The 14373-nt window shown below is 32.9% G+C and overlaps 1 protein-coding gene across 1 annotated transcript; it reads right to left on the minus strand.

Annotated features, from left to right (window-relative positions):
- Nucleotides 1-11234: 11234 nt before the first annotated feature.
- Nucleotides 11235-13961, minus strand: LOC7453875 (NAC domain-containing protein 92). Its single transcript, XM_002321439.4, has 3 exons — nt 13693-13961; nt 12239-12504; nt 11235-12119 (listed from the first exon to the last, which is right to left on the minus strand). The coding sequence occupies exons 1-3, from the start codon at nt 13850-13852 to the stop codon at nt 11580-11582; spliced, it is 966 nt and encodes a 321-aa protein (XP_002321475.3). The 5' UTR covers nt 13853-13961; the 3' UTR covers nt 11235-11579.
- Nucleotides 13962-14373: the final 412 nt, after the last annotated feature.

A 14373-nucleotide genomic window follows, 5' to 3' on the forward strand; every position in this document is an offset into this window, starting at 1 on the left:
GATACTGACATTGCTCACCATGATCATGTATTTGGTGAGTTAGCCGAGAGGAGAGAAAAAAAATAAACAGACCATTGTGAAGAAAAAATTAGTGTTGAGGGAAAAACAAAAAAAAACATGAGAGATTTTATGCAAGTGATAGGGTTATAAATAATGCTTTTTTATACTAACAAGCCTATATAAAAAAATGTTGTTGATTCTTTATTGCATGATTATTTGAACATATTGCCCATTAATGGTGTTTTTATTGTTGATTTGAAGACTAATCCTTTTGAGAAAAAGAAGAATGATGAGAATCAACAAGTAATATCAAAGGATCCATTAGAGATATTAATTAGGCCTATTAAAATTATAAAACTAATAATATCAAAGATGAATTTAATGGTTTAAGTCAAGATGTTTGGGTTAAAAAGATGCAAATTTGCCAAAAATAAACTTTCATGTATGTTTTGGGCCATATCTCAAGCTAAAGGTACAATTTTTTTGTGATTTCAATTGGTTTGAAAACTAGACATATTAAGCTTTTTCATTCATATATGGTAAGCTCAGTAACTCATTCATATGAAAAAGAACGACGTGTTTGAAGTCAAACTTGAAATCTACCAGTAAACAAGGGAAGTTAGAAAAAGATTGTTTTCCATATTATTTGTAGATTCTTACAAGGAAATGATTTAATTACATGTTGAATCCTTATTTTCAAGGATTTCTTACTTTCCAAGAAGATCAATTAGGAAACAATTTTTATTTTGTAAAGATTCTTTAAGCACTAACAATCGTTATTTTATAAGGACAATAAAAACAGTTTTGATCTTATTTTTTCTAATGTATATTCTTACATAAATAACCATAACTTTTAATCCAACCATTGAATCAGGTTAAAATCTTTTCCAAAAGAGTTTAAAAGCCTTTTTTTTATAGGGTTGAAATTTTATAGAAATCAAAGATTCAAAAAGCATTGTGATAAAGCGTAGAAGCTGCTGTGCAAGAATTGCATTATTTCCCTAATTGATTATTTTTCCTATTCAATTTAGAACTCTTTTGTTATTCTTTTAGCCTTATTTAATATGTTTTACGTAGTATAAATAAAGTTATTTACTTTGTATTTAGTTTTTTTTTAACATAGTTGATTTTATTTCAAAATAATATTATATATGTGTGAAGTTGCTCATACTCTTAGTTCCTCGTCAAACTCTTTAGGACTTATCAAATATTAATTTTCTTTATGGTGTTCTTCCTTGTACTTTTAGCTCTTGATTCTCTATAATCAATGGGACGAGGTCTTTCATCCAGTAACTTTGGTTCCTTGGTTAAGGTAATAATTGGGTTATGATTTTTTATCAATCTGATTTTAGTTTTCTTAGGTTATTTCTATTTTGTTTATGGTTTCAAGGGTTCTTAGCCTCCAGACTCGCATCACCTTGTTTTCACCACCTTCATTGTAGAGAGAGCATTCTGTAGTTGCGGTAGGTACATGAAGAGTTAAGATTAGTTGAATTAATCTATTAGTTAAATAATAGTTTTTTTTTTTTATCTCTTAGAAGCTTTCATTACTCTATTCAACTAAGAAAAAGTAAATAATTAATGAAACTTTGGATTTTTTGGTACATCAAGGTCATAATGTTATAATTGAAACTTCAAATGAAGTTTCTCTTGCTCACTAAAATCTTTAGGATAAAGCTTTTTAGCCAAATTGCATACATCATCAACTTTGAATGAGATATAAGAATTTTAAGGATATAATGCTGAACTTAAAATATAAAGCTTAATTGTTTGATCACAAAATTTATTAACTCTTACAATTGAAAATCAATTGCAGCTATAAATATATCAATTTTGAGAAGATGTTCTAAAGTTGTGAGAAATTCACTTTTATGAGGAAACCTGTCATAAGCTCTTGTATATTGTGCTTTAAAATTAAGAATATCAATATCATTCTATACACAAAATACTTTGACACTCTGAAGTAAAGGTTCCCATCCATCATCTTATAATTTTTAGCGTATATTGTTGAGGAGATCTCAACATTTATCTTATACTATTTCAAACCTCATTTGAGAACGAGGATAAACCGTGTTCCACGGCATGATGATGGTGGTGAAGTGCATTCAAGTGAGAACTTGTCAATATTCTCCAATCCTAGATGACCCATACCTAAAAATGCCGTGAGGGGAAGATATTTGTTTGAAATAGAGTTCAGACAAGCACACAATTATGTCCTATTTAACTGTGATGAGCTGAGACCTTTTATTAAGTAAGTAGATGTTCGACTTAAACTTTGTCAAGAGTGTACTATTTATGTTTTATGATACCATACACTCATATAATTTGGAACAACCTTGCAGGCAACATCGACGATACTTACTGTCCAATAACTCACAGCTGACCGAATCCCAGATCTTTCAATTACAAGATGAACAATTTGCCACATGGTTTAGAACACATGTAAGTCCTATCACAAACTCATTATCTCTTGCAATGTAATTAATTGTAGTCAATGTTATATAATATCCGTTTATTGATTATTGTTGTATTTAATTTACAAGCTAGGTTTATCAAATGGGAGGTAGTGCTGCTATTTCACTGTCTTTACTATGTCTGGGCCCTGAAAGAAAAGTCAAGTGCTATAATGGGTATTTTGTCAATGGATATGTCTTTCATACTGAAGAATACGGGCATGGAAGAAAGACATACAACAACGGTGTTTGTATTAAGGGATTGACTTCTAGTGAGTTTGAAGTTGACTACTACGGTAAATTGAAAGAGGTCATCGAACTACAATATCATAGCGAGCAAAATAGAGTGTTTTTATTCAAATGCTATTTGTATGACACAACTGACAGAGCAATCAGAGTAGATCCTCACTATGGTCTCGTTGAAATCAACTCAAAAGCTAGACACCGCAACATAAACGACGTCTTTGTTTTCGCAAAGCAATGTTAACAAGTTTATTACACATACACCCCTTCCTTTAGAAAGGACCGATCAAGAGTTGATTGGTTATCCGTTTTAAAAACAAAACCCAAGGGTCGTGTCGAGGTTGTTCAGGATGAGAACGAAGACACAAGTGTGATAGATGAAGTCTTTCAAGCTAGTCAGTTGGTTGAACCATACCGAGTTGCTCCGTCGATTGACTTAGAAGAAAATTTGAATTTTCGTGTTTTCAACGATAGTCTTGTTAATGTTGACGCAGAGGAGTTGAATGTTGTTCTGAGCTCTACTAGTGGAAAAAAGAATGTTGTTGAAGAAGATGATAACGAAATTGAAGAGTGCGATGAAGCTGATTATAACAATTCAATAGAGGACGAAGATGAAAATTTCGACTAACTAAACATGTTATAAAGCCTTATTTTATAATGTAATAATTTGAAACATGAAATATTTATTCTTCTTTAATGGTCAGCCCTTGTTATTGTGTTGTGTGTGCTGTAAGATTGCAATTCAAGATTTTTTGACAGGGTTACATAAAAAAATAAGAAAAATTTACCGTTTCACCGACGGGTATACCGACGGACTATAACCCGTCGGTATTTCACAGAGAGTTGCAAAAAAATTACGGGATTGTGCCACAATTACCAATGGATTTGCCGACGGACTATAACCCGTCGGTATTTCACAAAGAGTTGCAAAAAAATTACGGGATTGTGCCACATTCACCGACAGGTTTACCGACGGAGTTACCGACGTACAATACCGGCGGAATCACCGACGGATTTACGTACATCACGAAGCGCACGCATGTCTGACACGTGTTCGTCTGCACAAATACCGACGGAGTTACCGACGTCCAATACTGACAGAATCACCGACGGCTTTACGCACATCTCGAAGCACACGCATGTGTGACACGTATCCGTCTGCACGAATACCGACGGATCGAAAAGTTTGGCGGGATTTTCGAACTTTTTTTGGTGCGCATTTCAATTAATTTCTGACGGAATTACCGACAACAATTAATTTCCGTCGGTAATACCGTCGGAAAAATTGCTATATATAACCCCCCATCCCCCCACTTGGTTCATTTTCTTCTCTGCTTCCGTTTCTCTTCTCCTCTTCTCCATTTCTCTTCTTCTCTCGTTTATATTTAGCTTTTAGAAGGGATTTTATTGTTTTGGTGGTAGTTTTAAAAGGTATGTATTCTTTTTTCTCTATCTTTGTATTTTTTTTTATTTTAATTATGATTATTTTTTTTGGTGTTCTTTGTTTTGTGTATTATTTGTAGATAAAATCTTAAATTCAACACACTATTAAGGTAAGCATTTTTTATTCCCAAATTTATTTTGAATTGATATAGTGTTTTTTAGTTTTGTGTATTGTTTGTTTTGTGTTTATGTTGTTTTGTGTAGTGTTTTTTAGTTTTTTAATTTTATTTATTAATTTTATGATATTATTGTTTGTATTGCTATAATTGTTATTGTTGAATTTATGTTAAAAATGTTAATTTATATATATAATTGTTATTGTTGAATTTATGTTAAAAATGTTAATTTATATATATAGAGTTACATTTAATTAGTTTATCTTAATTTAGGATATTATTGTTTGTATTGCTATAATTGTTATTGTTGAATTTATGTTAAAAATGTTAATTTATATATATAATTGTTATTGTTGAATTTATGTTAAAAATGTTAATTTATATATATAGAGTTACATTTAATTAGTTTATCTTAATTTAGGATATTATTGTTTGTATTGCTATAATTGTTATTGTTGAATTTATGTTAAAAATGTTAATTTATATATATAGAATTACATTTAATTAGTTTATCTTAATTTAGGATATTATTGTTTCCATGTCATTGTTATTGCTTGTTATTACATTTTTATATTTATGTGTACACGTTAATTTCTATTTTGAGGTCCATTAGGGTCGATCGTGTTAGGAATGATATTGATTTAGTTATCTTTTGCTTTTGACCATGTAATTATTTATAAATTAAGAGTCTTGTCTCCTAAAACTTGAAATGTAATATTAATCCGTAAATTTGAATGTATGACTTTAATCTAATGTTTGTAACTCTAAGTACCAATTTAACAATGAATGTTCATAGTTGAAATTGATTCTTTTACTTGAATATCATTATATGATGTTATTGAATAAAATGTTGTGTTGATGATGATGAGTTGGGTTGAGATCCAGGATGATTGGATCGGGATGTGAAATAAAATTGGAAGTATAATATGATTTTGTCGATAACTTGGGACCCCCCAGTATAGGGGAGACTGTCAATTTTTTTTTAAAATAATCGAAGTTAATTATGTAATTATTCGTATAAATTTGTGTAGATGCGTAGAATGAAATCTACAGCACGTCGTCAGAAGACGGTTGCAGCTAGTTCTTCTAGCAGCGAGGAGGACGTATCCTTAGGTGCTGATCACGGCGAGGAATCTACGCCAACTTGTGATGCTGCCTCTTCTAGCGCGGTTTCACAGCACATAAGCGGTGTGCCTTCACAGCGGGGTCAATTCACTCGCAAGTACCAGGCACAATGGAAGGATGACCTCTCAATGTAAGTTTGTTTAGGTTTTAGTTTTTTTTTTATATACTTATAACATAATTTATGAACAACTAATTAATATTACTACTTGTATTTAATTTCAGGTTCACAAACATTGAGGCTGCAAGGACTATAACATTGGCGTTTAAATCGTCGATGGAGATTCCATTGTTTCAATGGAGCCAGGTTTCCAGACATCCTGAGTGGAAACCTAATATCGATGCATGGTTTAAGCGATTTCAGGTCAGTGTTAATTTTTAATTTCCAGCTTATTTTTAATAAATGATTTTTATAATTTTATATCTTGTACTATTTTTATTTTATATGAATTATTTATATACACAGAACAAATTTGAGTGGGATAGGGCGGACAACAATGTTGTGAGGAGGGTATGGGAGAATCACGCGGCAACTAGGTAACATCGAAAATAATATTTATTTTTGTTTTATAATTTTATGTTTTAAATTCTAATTTGTTACTATGGAAGTAGGTTGCGTGATTTTTGGTATGACACCAAAAAAAAATCAAAAAGACATGCGAGGGATAACGGTCTTGAAGGATGGAATGAGGTGGCGGTTTGGCAGGAATTCAAACCGCCATTCATCTCGGGGGAAATATGGACGACATATATTGAGCACGTGACCTCAGAGCGGTTCTCACGGCGCTCACAGTCCGGCGCCGACAACCGAAACCGGCAAATTCATGGTTCGGTGACCACGCACACTGGCGGATCCGTCCCTTTCAGCGCACATGCAAAGCAGATGGTAAGATTAATTTTAATGAAATATATCGTTAATTAATTTGTCGTTCCTTATAATATATTTAACTTTCAACCTATTTTTTCCTTACAGGCTGCGTCTCTTAGACGTGAACCGAGTCCAATGGAGCTGTTTGTAAAGACGCATGTGCGGAGTCAAGACCGCCAAAAGGGGGTGCAGCAGTTCCTGGACAACCGTGCTCAGCACTTCGTGGTATGTTCGTTCATTCATTTTATTTTGTAAGTTATTATTTTCTTGAATTGTATCTTGAATTGCATTTGATGATTTTTTTACCGACGGAATTTTCAGGAGACCTATAATAGCCGGTTGAGGGAGAGATATGGGGACAATTCGTCGACCCATCCAGATTTCGATCTAGATTTGTGGATGGAGGCGGGATCGTCTGGTGGACCTGATAAAAATCGGGTCTACGGGCTCTCCAACACTACGGCTGAAAACTTGCGTTCGGCTCGTAGTGTCTCAACTGTTGGAAGCTCTCCATCAGTATCGAACACCCAGTCTGAGGAGTTCATTGCGTTGAAACAACAATATCAACAACTCTCGACGAATTATGATGAGCTCCGTCAAATAGTCATGGAGATGAGATCAAAGATGGGTGACGATACTTGTGCAGCTTCTTTTTGGCCGTATGGTCCTGGGAACAACCAGCCTCCTCCTCCTCCTCCTCCTCCTCCAGCTCCGCCGCTATTCTAGTTTAATTTTGTTTTTTAAACACATTAAATTTGTAATGAATATTATTTAACATTACTTTTATATTTTTAATGTTTAATCCATTTTTATTTGTTTATTAAGGTTTTTTTACTATTAATAAATTATTTTTTTATATATTTTAAATATATACCGACCGATAATATCCGTCGGTATTTCACAGAGAGTTGCCAAACAATTACCAGCCATGCCATAATTACCGACGGAATATATCCGTCGGTGATTAAATACAAACGGATTTACCGACGGATACTGTCCGTCGGTATTTCACAGAGAGTTGCCAAACAATTACCAGCCATGCCATAATTACCGACGGAATATACGTTGGTACTTACTGTTGAAATTGCAGACGGATTTATTTCGTCGGTAATGTTCCCGCGGGAAACTTTTTTTTGGCGCGCGCGTATCCGTCTGTAAGACCGTCGGTGTTCCGTCGGTGGGTGTTTTTTTTATTTGCGACAGACTTAGCGATGGAAATGGAAGTTACTGACGACTGGTATACCGACGGACGTGTTCCATCGGTGAGGCCGTCGGTAATTATTTCACCGACGGATTTCATTGCTGTCACCGACGGAATTAGTCTGTTGGTAAAACTGGTTAATGGTGTAGTGATTGAATACATGATAATTATCTTTCTAATTGGTATTTTTAAACATTCAAGTAATTAAAACTCAAAGGAATTCAATTTTATATAATTCACAAAAATCCATCAAAACCTTAAATGCAAAGAAAATAAGAAATATAAAATTCCACACACCAAAAATTAAAATTATCTTAAATTCTTATTTGGTTGTGTATTTGTTAAGAAAATAGAAACTATAGTTTCCTCCCTTGATACAATTTTACAAATAAAAACAATTAAGCAAGTAAAAATCACAACTCTAATTGCTATCACGAGAGAAAAATAGAATATCGAGAGTTAGGATTTGTTTGAAGAATCAGAGAATGATTTTATTTTTTATTTTTATAATTTATACTGGAGAATTGGGCTAATTATATTTATTTACTTAAGAATGTTTTGGATCCAAAATCTTAATATACCTATTAGCTATTAGATTATGTTTTAAGTTAAAAGATTTTTTTTAGATGTGCTAATAGAAATTTTAAGAAATTACATAAAACATAATATATTTTGATTTAATTTGCGATTATCATTTCAAAAATTACTATATTTACATTATGAAGCACCAAAAATTCTTCAATATAAATTACATATAACAGATAAAATCCTAGGGGTGAATAAAAAACACTAAAAAACCGATTAAACCAAGAAAATCAAAAAAACAATAACAAAAAAAACCGAACAATGAAAAAAACTGATTAAACAGATTAAAATTTTGAAAAAACCGACCAGTTCGGTTCTGTTTCGGTTTTACACGTCTGAAACCGAAAAAACCGAACCGAACCGAACCCAAACCGGAAAAAAACCGGAAAAAACCAAGCCAAAACAAAAAAACCGAGCCGAACTGAAAAAACTGAGTCAAATCGATTTGAACCGGTTTTTGTCCAAAAAACAAACCGAACCGAACTGAAACCGGTCGGTTTGAACCGGTTTTAAGTTTTTTTTTTTTAAATTTCGGTTTGATTATTATTTTTTATAAAAACCAAACCAAATCGAAAATGATCACTCCTACCAAATCCTACTTGTAACAAACCGAATCCATCTAAGGCATTCTATCAAACGTCTTATAAGCATCATCAATTCACCACCCCTGTCATTCAAACAAAAGAAACTCTTCCGTATAATTAGAAACTCAAAAATTACCAAACTCGTTAGTGCAATGAAAAATCACCAAACTCTCAACAAAATCCAAAAGTGTTTTTAATCAATTGTAAGAGTGATCCGAGGAGACGATTTGTTGTTCACCAGAATTGAACCAGAACTCTTCTCAAATTTTGACCCTTTCTCTGTACCTATTTTCTTTGTAGTTTACGAAGCTTTAAATGCAACTCCACTCACATATGCCATCTTACTGTACTGGCGCTTATCCAACTCCTCAATTAGACAATTACCAAGTCAAGCTCAAAGAATAGACTCCTATGATTCAGACACTTCATCAAGAAATTGACCATTTGGATAACTGATAATCGTTTACAAGTTTTACTCTTCAAGACTGGTTCAAGATACGCAATCCAGATTGTATCAAAAGTCTTGCATATGCTTCAACTATCAAAGCATTATGCTTAGCCAAAACCATTACTAAGGCCATGAGCGAATTAGTTTCTCCCTTCCTACCACCCTCACCTCTAACAAACCTAGAAGGAAAAAAAGAAAGAATTACTGCAGCAACCAGTGGCAGAAGCTAACGATTGGCATCGTACGCATTGTCTGAGAGGAGGATAATGAATGCGTGTAAATGCATTTGTCAATGGTGATTGTTGTGGGTTTATGGTTTGAGATCGTGGTTGGTGAGAGAACATAGAGAATGGAAGGTGGCTGTTAGGCTTCGTGTCTAGGGGAAGAAGATGGGTGGAACAACCAGGGTAATATTTAATATACGAGATTAAAAGAGTATTTTAATCTTGAATAATAATAATAATTTTGTAAATAATTAAATAATTTTTTATTTTTTTTATAGGATGATGAAAAATGTTAGCACGTGTATAAAATTTAGAATGTAAAAGATAATTTTTTAAATTATAAGAGTAATTATAATTTTTGAATTGTAATCTAGTATGCATTGTATATATGGTTTAGTGTATAATATTTTAAGATATGATATTATATATTTAGTATCTTATTCTATAAAAAAAGGTTTTGATTAAATATATATACGAACACCAATTAATAACTTAATACAATTTAATTAAGTATCAATATTTATTAAAGGTGTAAATTGAAAAATATGCTCTTGTATTTATAATATTATTAAGTGAAAAATACATAATTAAAACCTAACAGAAGATTATTGGAATATTTTGTAATGAATAAAAGGAGGGAAAAATGCCCCTCATAGAAAATAATTAATCCCTCGAAAGTATTTATAAGAAATAGCTTCTAGTAGTGGAATTTTGTTTATGGGTTTCAAGGTGTGTATGTGTCAAAGATTGGCACCTTTACTTCCACACATGAAACTAAAAAATTAATAATAATGTTAATTGTATTTGACAAGAATTCAATTTAATTAAGAACAAATTTGTTATTTATTGTAGTTTTGTTTTAAGTTTTACAAATAAAATTGTTATCACATTAAACCAGCTAATTCTCCGATTTTTATTTGATATGCTATTTGGAAACGCGGTGCAAATCGTGTTTTTTTTTATATATAAAAATAATATTTTTTTGGTGTTTTTAGATTATTTTAATGCTCTGATATTAAAAATAATTTTTTAAAAATAAAAAAAATATTTTAATACATTTTTAAATAAAACACTTTAAAAAACAATCACAACTACATTTTCAAAAACCCTCCAATTCCCTCAGACCAGCTTAATTACACGTTACCAAGACTAAATTTAACCATTTTATATCTTTGAATTAAGCTGATAGTTAAGAAACTGTCTTCTCCTGAATGAATAACAGGTAGAGCGTTCATTATAGTTAAGAGATAAGGATAGAACCTATACGAATTCAAAGCAAGTATAACAGTAATGAAACTGTATCCCTTGTTTGCTTATATGATAGTCACTGAAGGCTTACATGGTCGTTAATTTCAAGATCCGTGAGATTAATCGAGATGCACGTAAGCTACTCGGATACCCACATTAAACTAAAAAAAGAAAATAAACTGTATCTTTAACAGCTATCACATGTCACGTTTCAGCTACTACAACAGCTGCTGGTTTCTTGGCCTTGGTTCCCATGCTCTCCTTTTTTCACTCTGCTATAGGGACATGTCCTCATATTTCGCATATGAACCTTATTGCTCTAACGGGATCCATTTATGTACAAAAGGCTTCATAGTTCTTATGTACGGTAATCGAAGCTGGCAGGTGAAAGTTACCACTGTTCTGAGAAAAAACATTTACTAAATTAAGACATGAATACATCCACGTTTCCACCTCTTCGTGCTTGTTTTGGAGTGTGGAAAGCACCCAAAACAATTCCAAACGCAATTCTTTGTGAAAGTTAGAATTTGATGATCCATCGATTAATTCATTAATTAGGGATTTCCGTAGTCCTAGATTGTTCAGCTTGCATGGCGCATGCATTTTTCTATGGACACTTTGATTATAATTTCCAATAATTGCATGAGAAAGAGGAATCGAATTATTTGATTGACAGAATAAAAGGATAAGGCAACAAGGTTTGCCTCTAAGAAGATGTTGGTGAAATATTAATTTACATTGAACATTTTCGAATAGATAGAAGTGTTCTGAAGTGGAACATGAGCATATAACAGTGACGAAGAACAAGGGATTTTCCCTCACTTCGACATTGAAGTAAAATTACTGCTGCACCAACTCGACACTTGAAAGTTAGGAAAACTTCCCCTACTTCACAAACATATAAGAAAGATTTCCAACGTGTACAATATCTGACTACAACATTATTCTAGGGTATGAGCTGTTTGTCCTGAGTCACAGTTTCAAATACCCCACTTGAAGATAAAAAAGGATAGATGTTAGTTAATTTTAACTTTAATTACAGCTTCACCAAATGGAGTCCAAATTGAATGGTTGCTCCTGCTGTGGCTGTGGCACTGAGTCTAAAACCTTAGAAGAAGAAGATGCTTGGAAATTTGAACCTAAATCAGTCCCAAACTCATGAACGATATTCCCATTTGTCAGAAACGAGTAATCAGTAGTTGTAGCTTCTCTTTGTTGATAACTCCTGAGTTGCAATGCCTTAAGCAACAAAGAATTCGTTGTAAGGTTTGAGCTTAGCAATCCTGGAGGCCATGAGAGTGAAGGGAGAGTTGTATGCGCTGCTTCTCTTGCTGCAGCCCAATTCATGTTCAAGTTCATATTTACATTGCTTTCGTTGTTGTATGTGTGCGCCGAAATATTACTGAACCCACTTGATGAATTGGCAATACGATTTAGGTTTGGTAACTCAATATCTCCATACTGATCATTGACAATTGAGTTTGTATCACATAGAGACCCTAGAGATTGCTGAGAGGATGGTTCCTGCTGCGGTTTTTTGACTGCTGTGCTCTTCTGAAATATCCTACAAACTACCCATTCCTCCTGTGACAATGAAACACCCAAGAAATTAGCTAGTCTTATAAAACACAAATAGAACATGGCATGGACTGGTAACAAAGCTGTAAGGATTGGTCAAATTATGCCAAGTATATATGCATTACCTTTGTGGACTTGAAAGGATGCCTGTTTTCTAGCCTGTACTCATGCATAACCCAGTTACTTTTCTCACCCCTCGGGGCTCTACCCTTGTAGAACACTAGGGTTTTCTTCATTCCTACCAGCACTCCTGCACGAAAGATTTCCCTGTCTTTCCCTGTGGTTTTCCAATAGCCTGCTTCAGTGGCTCTGTTGGTTCGAAGTCCAGTTGGGTATTTTCTGTCTCTCAAGCTAAAAAAGTACCATTCTTTCTCCCCCATTGATGCCTTGCCTGCACCATGTATACATGTTAATTTTGAATTATGAGGTGAAGCTGTTCAGAAAATAACACTTCAATTTCCTGGAAAAGAGAGATTAAATTTCTTTGTTGAAATGAAAATATAATATAAATATTTTCCTTTTTTTTGTGTTAACAATATAACTTGAAATGAAATAAAATTAATATTCTATAATTCCATTACCACATGTACACAATATTAAGATTAGTAATATAAATTAAATTCTTAGTTCTTATAAAAAAAAAATAGCTGTAATCTTGATATATTTCTCAACTTTTTCGTTGGAAAATGTTTTCTTCATTTTTAATAAAGGAACACATTTTCTATTTTTCATTGTAAAAAGGAAAACTTGAAAATGAAAGAAAAACTAAAAACAGAAAAAAATATATTTTCTTATTAGTTAACAGATCTTTGAGTTTTCTTCTGGATTCATCTGATTTCTCCACTACGAAACTACTTAATCAAAGAAAAAAGAAAGAGAGCAAAGAATATATAGTACTTATGTTTAGCTTGAATATGCATTGCCGTCAATGATCTCCTAATCGCTTATGGTTTATGAAAGTAGTCCTTAATCCGTAGCCTACTGGCATGTCTCCTCTATTTAATAAAGTTAATTTCAGGTTTGAATTCACAAAACAGTATACTTGTGAAAACGGAGTGAGAATTGAGTTGAGAAAAATCGAGAGGCATATATATATATATATATATATATATTCCACCTCCATTTTCATTTCTTTCTATGCAAAATAAACTAATTATCATTAGAAATACTTGTTAAAGCGTGTGTATCTTAATGAAATTTGGTTGGAAATAATTATTTGATGCTCGGAGTTTATAAAAAAAATTAATATTAAAAAGAAAACGACAGGAATTAATAAGGGATGGATTTTTAAAATTTATGCTTCTAAATTAAGTTATTTATCTCTTGAGAAAACGTGGGATATATTTTATTTTTCTTTTGTCCACGATATATTCTCCATTGATCATCAATTTTTGGAATGACAATAGCGAAACCATATATATATATCGGAGAATATTGATCAAAGTGCAAACACCTTAACCATTAATGGAGAACAGGAGGCAAAATTAAGCAGGAGAAAAAGTTTAAGAGAAAGATGACTTGATTCCAGACATGCAAGGAATAAAATAGCAATAATTATAAAGCAAGAACTAAGAAGTACCTGGGAGATCCCAGGGTTCACACTTATTGAGATCAACATCCACAACAGCTTTGGAGGTGAAGCTGATATCAGAAACCTTGCGAGTTAAATAACAAGTAATTAGCTCTTCATCTGTTGGATGGAACCTGAATCCAGGAGGAAGACTTTCCTCCATTTTCATTGCTGACACTGGCTAAAATTAAGCAGACAAGACAGTATTAAAAACCCCAGAGAGTACGGATGATGCTCGCAGACAAAGCCTTATAACATCAATAAGAACAAGAAGAGGGAGATGGTCCTTTTATAAATCATCCTTCAAGGAGAAGCACCAATGGGTAGTCCATTTTTTTATTTTCTTTTTTCAATCATGACAATACTGACAATGAAATCTTGATCTTCTTACGACAACTAATTCTCTAAAATGCCATTACGATGCATGGACTAGAAACTTGGTTTACCAAAACTGTCACTAGGGTTTTAAGGATATTACAAAAATACCATACATTTGTGGCATTGACGATGATGATGAGACAAAGAAGTGGGATATTTTTACGGCAAAATCTTGGTGCGAGAGGGGTTGAGCCTTGGTTACACCAGATTTGATTATATGTTTCTTCCATGAACTTACTTGTCCAACCACCTTCACCCATTTCTACCAACCCAACTCTAGTCCAATGAGAACATTAGGTCTTGATTTGATCA

The sequence above is a fragment of the Populus trichocarpa genome, chromosome 15 (assembly GCF_000002775.5).
Source record: "Populus trichocarpa isolate Nisqually-1 chromosome 15, P.trichocarpa_v4.1, whole genome shotgun sequence".
Lineage (NCBI taxonomy): Eukaryota > Viridiplantae > Streptophyta > Magnoliopsida > Malpighiales > Salicaceae > Populus > Populus trichocarpa.

Excerpts from the sequence above, each read along its gene's own strand:
- LOC7453875 (XM_002321439.4), bottom strand. The coding sequence starts at position 13,852 with ATGAAAATGGAGGAAAGTCTTCCTCCTGGATTCAGGTTCCATCCAACA. Across the intron at positions 12,505-13,692 it reads TGAACCCTGGGATCTCCCAG|GCAAGGCATCAATGGGGGAG; the intron begins GTACTTCTTAGT and ends TACATGGTGCAG. Across the intron at positions 12,120-12,238 it reads ATCCTTTCAAGTCCACAAAG|GAGGAATGGGTAGTTTGTAG; the intron begins GTAATGCATATA and ends TCATTGTCACAG.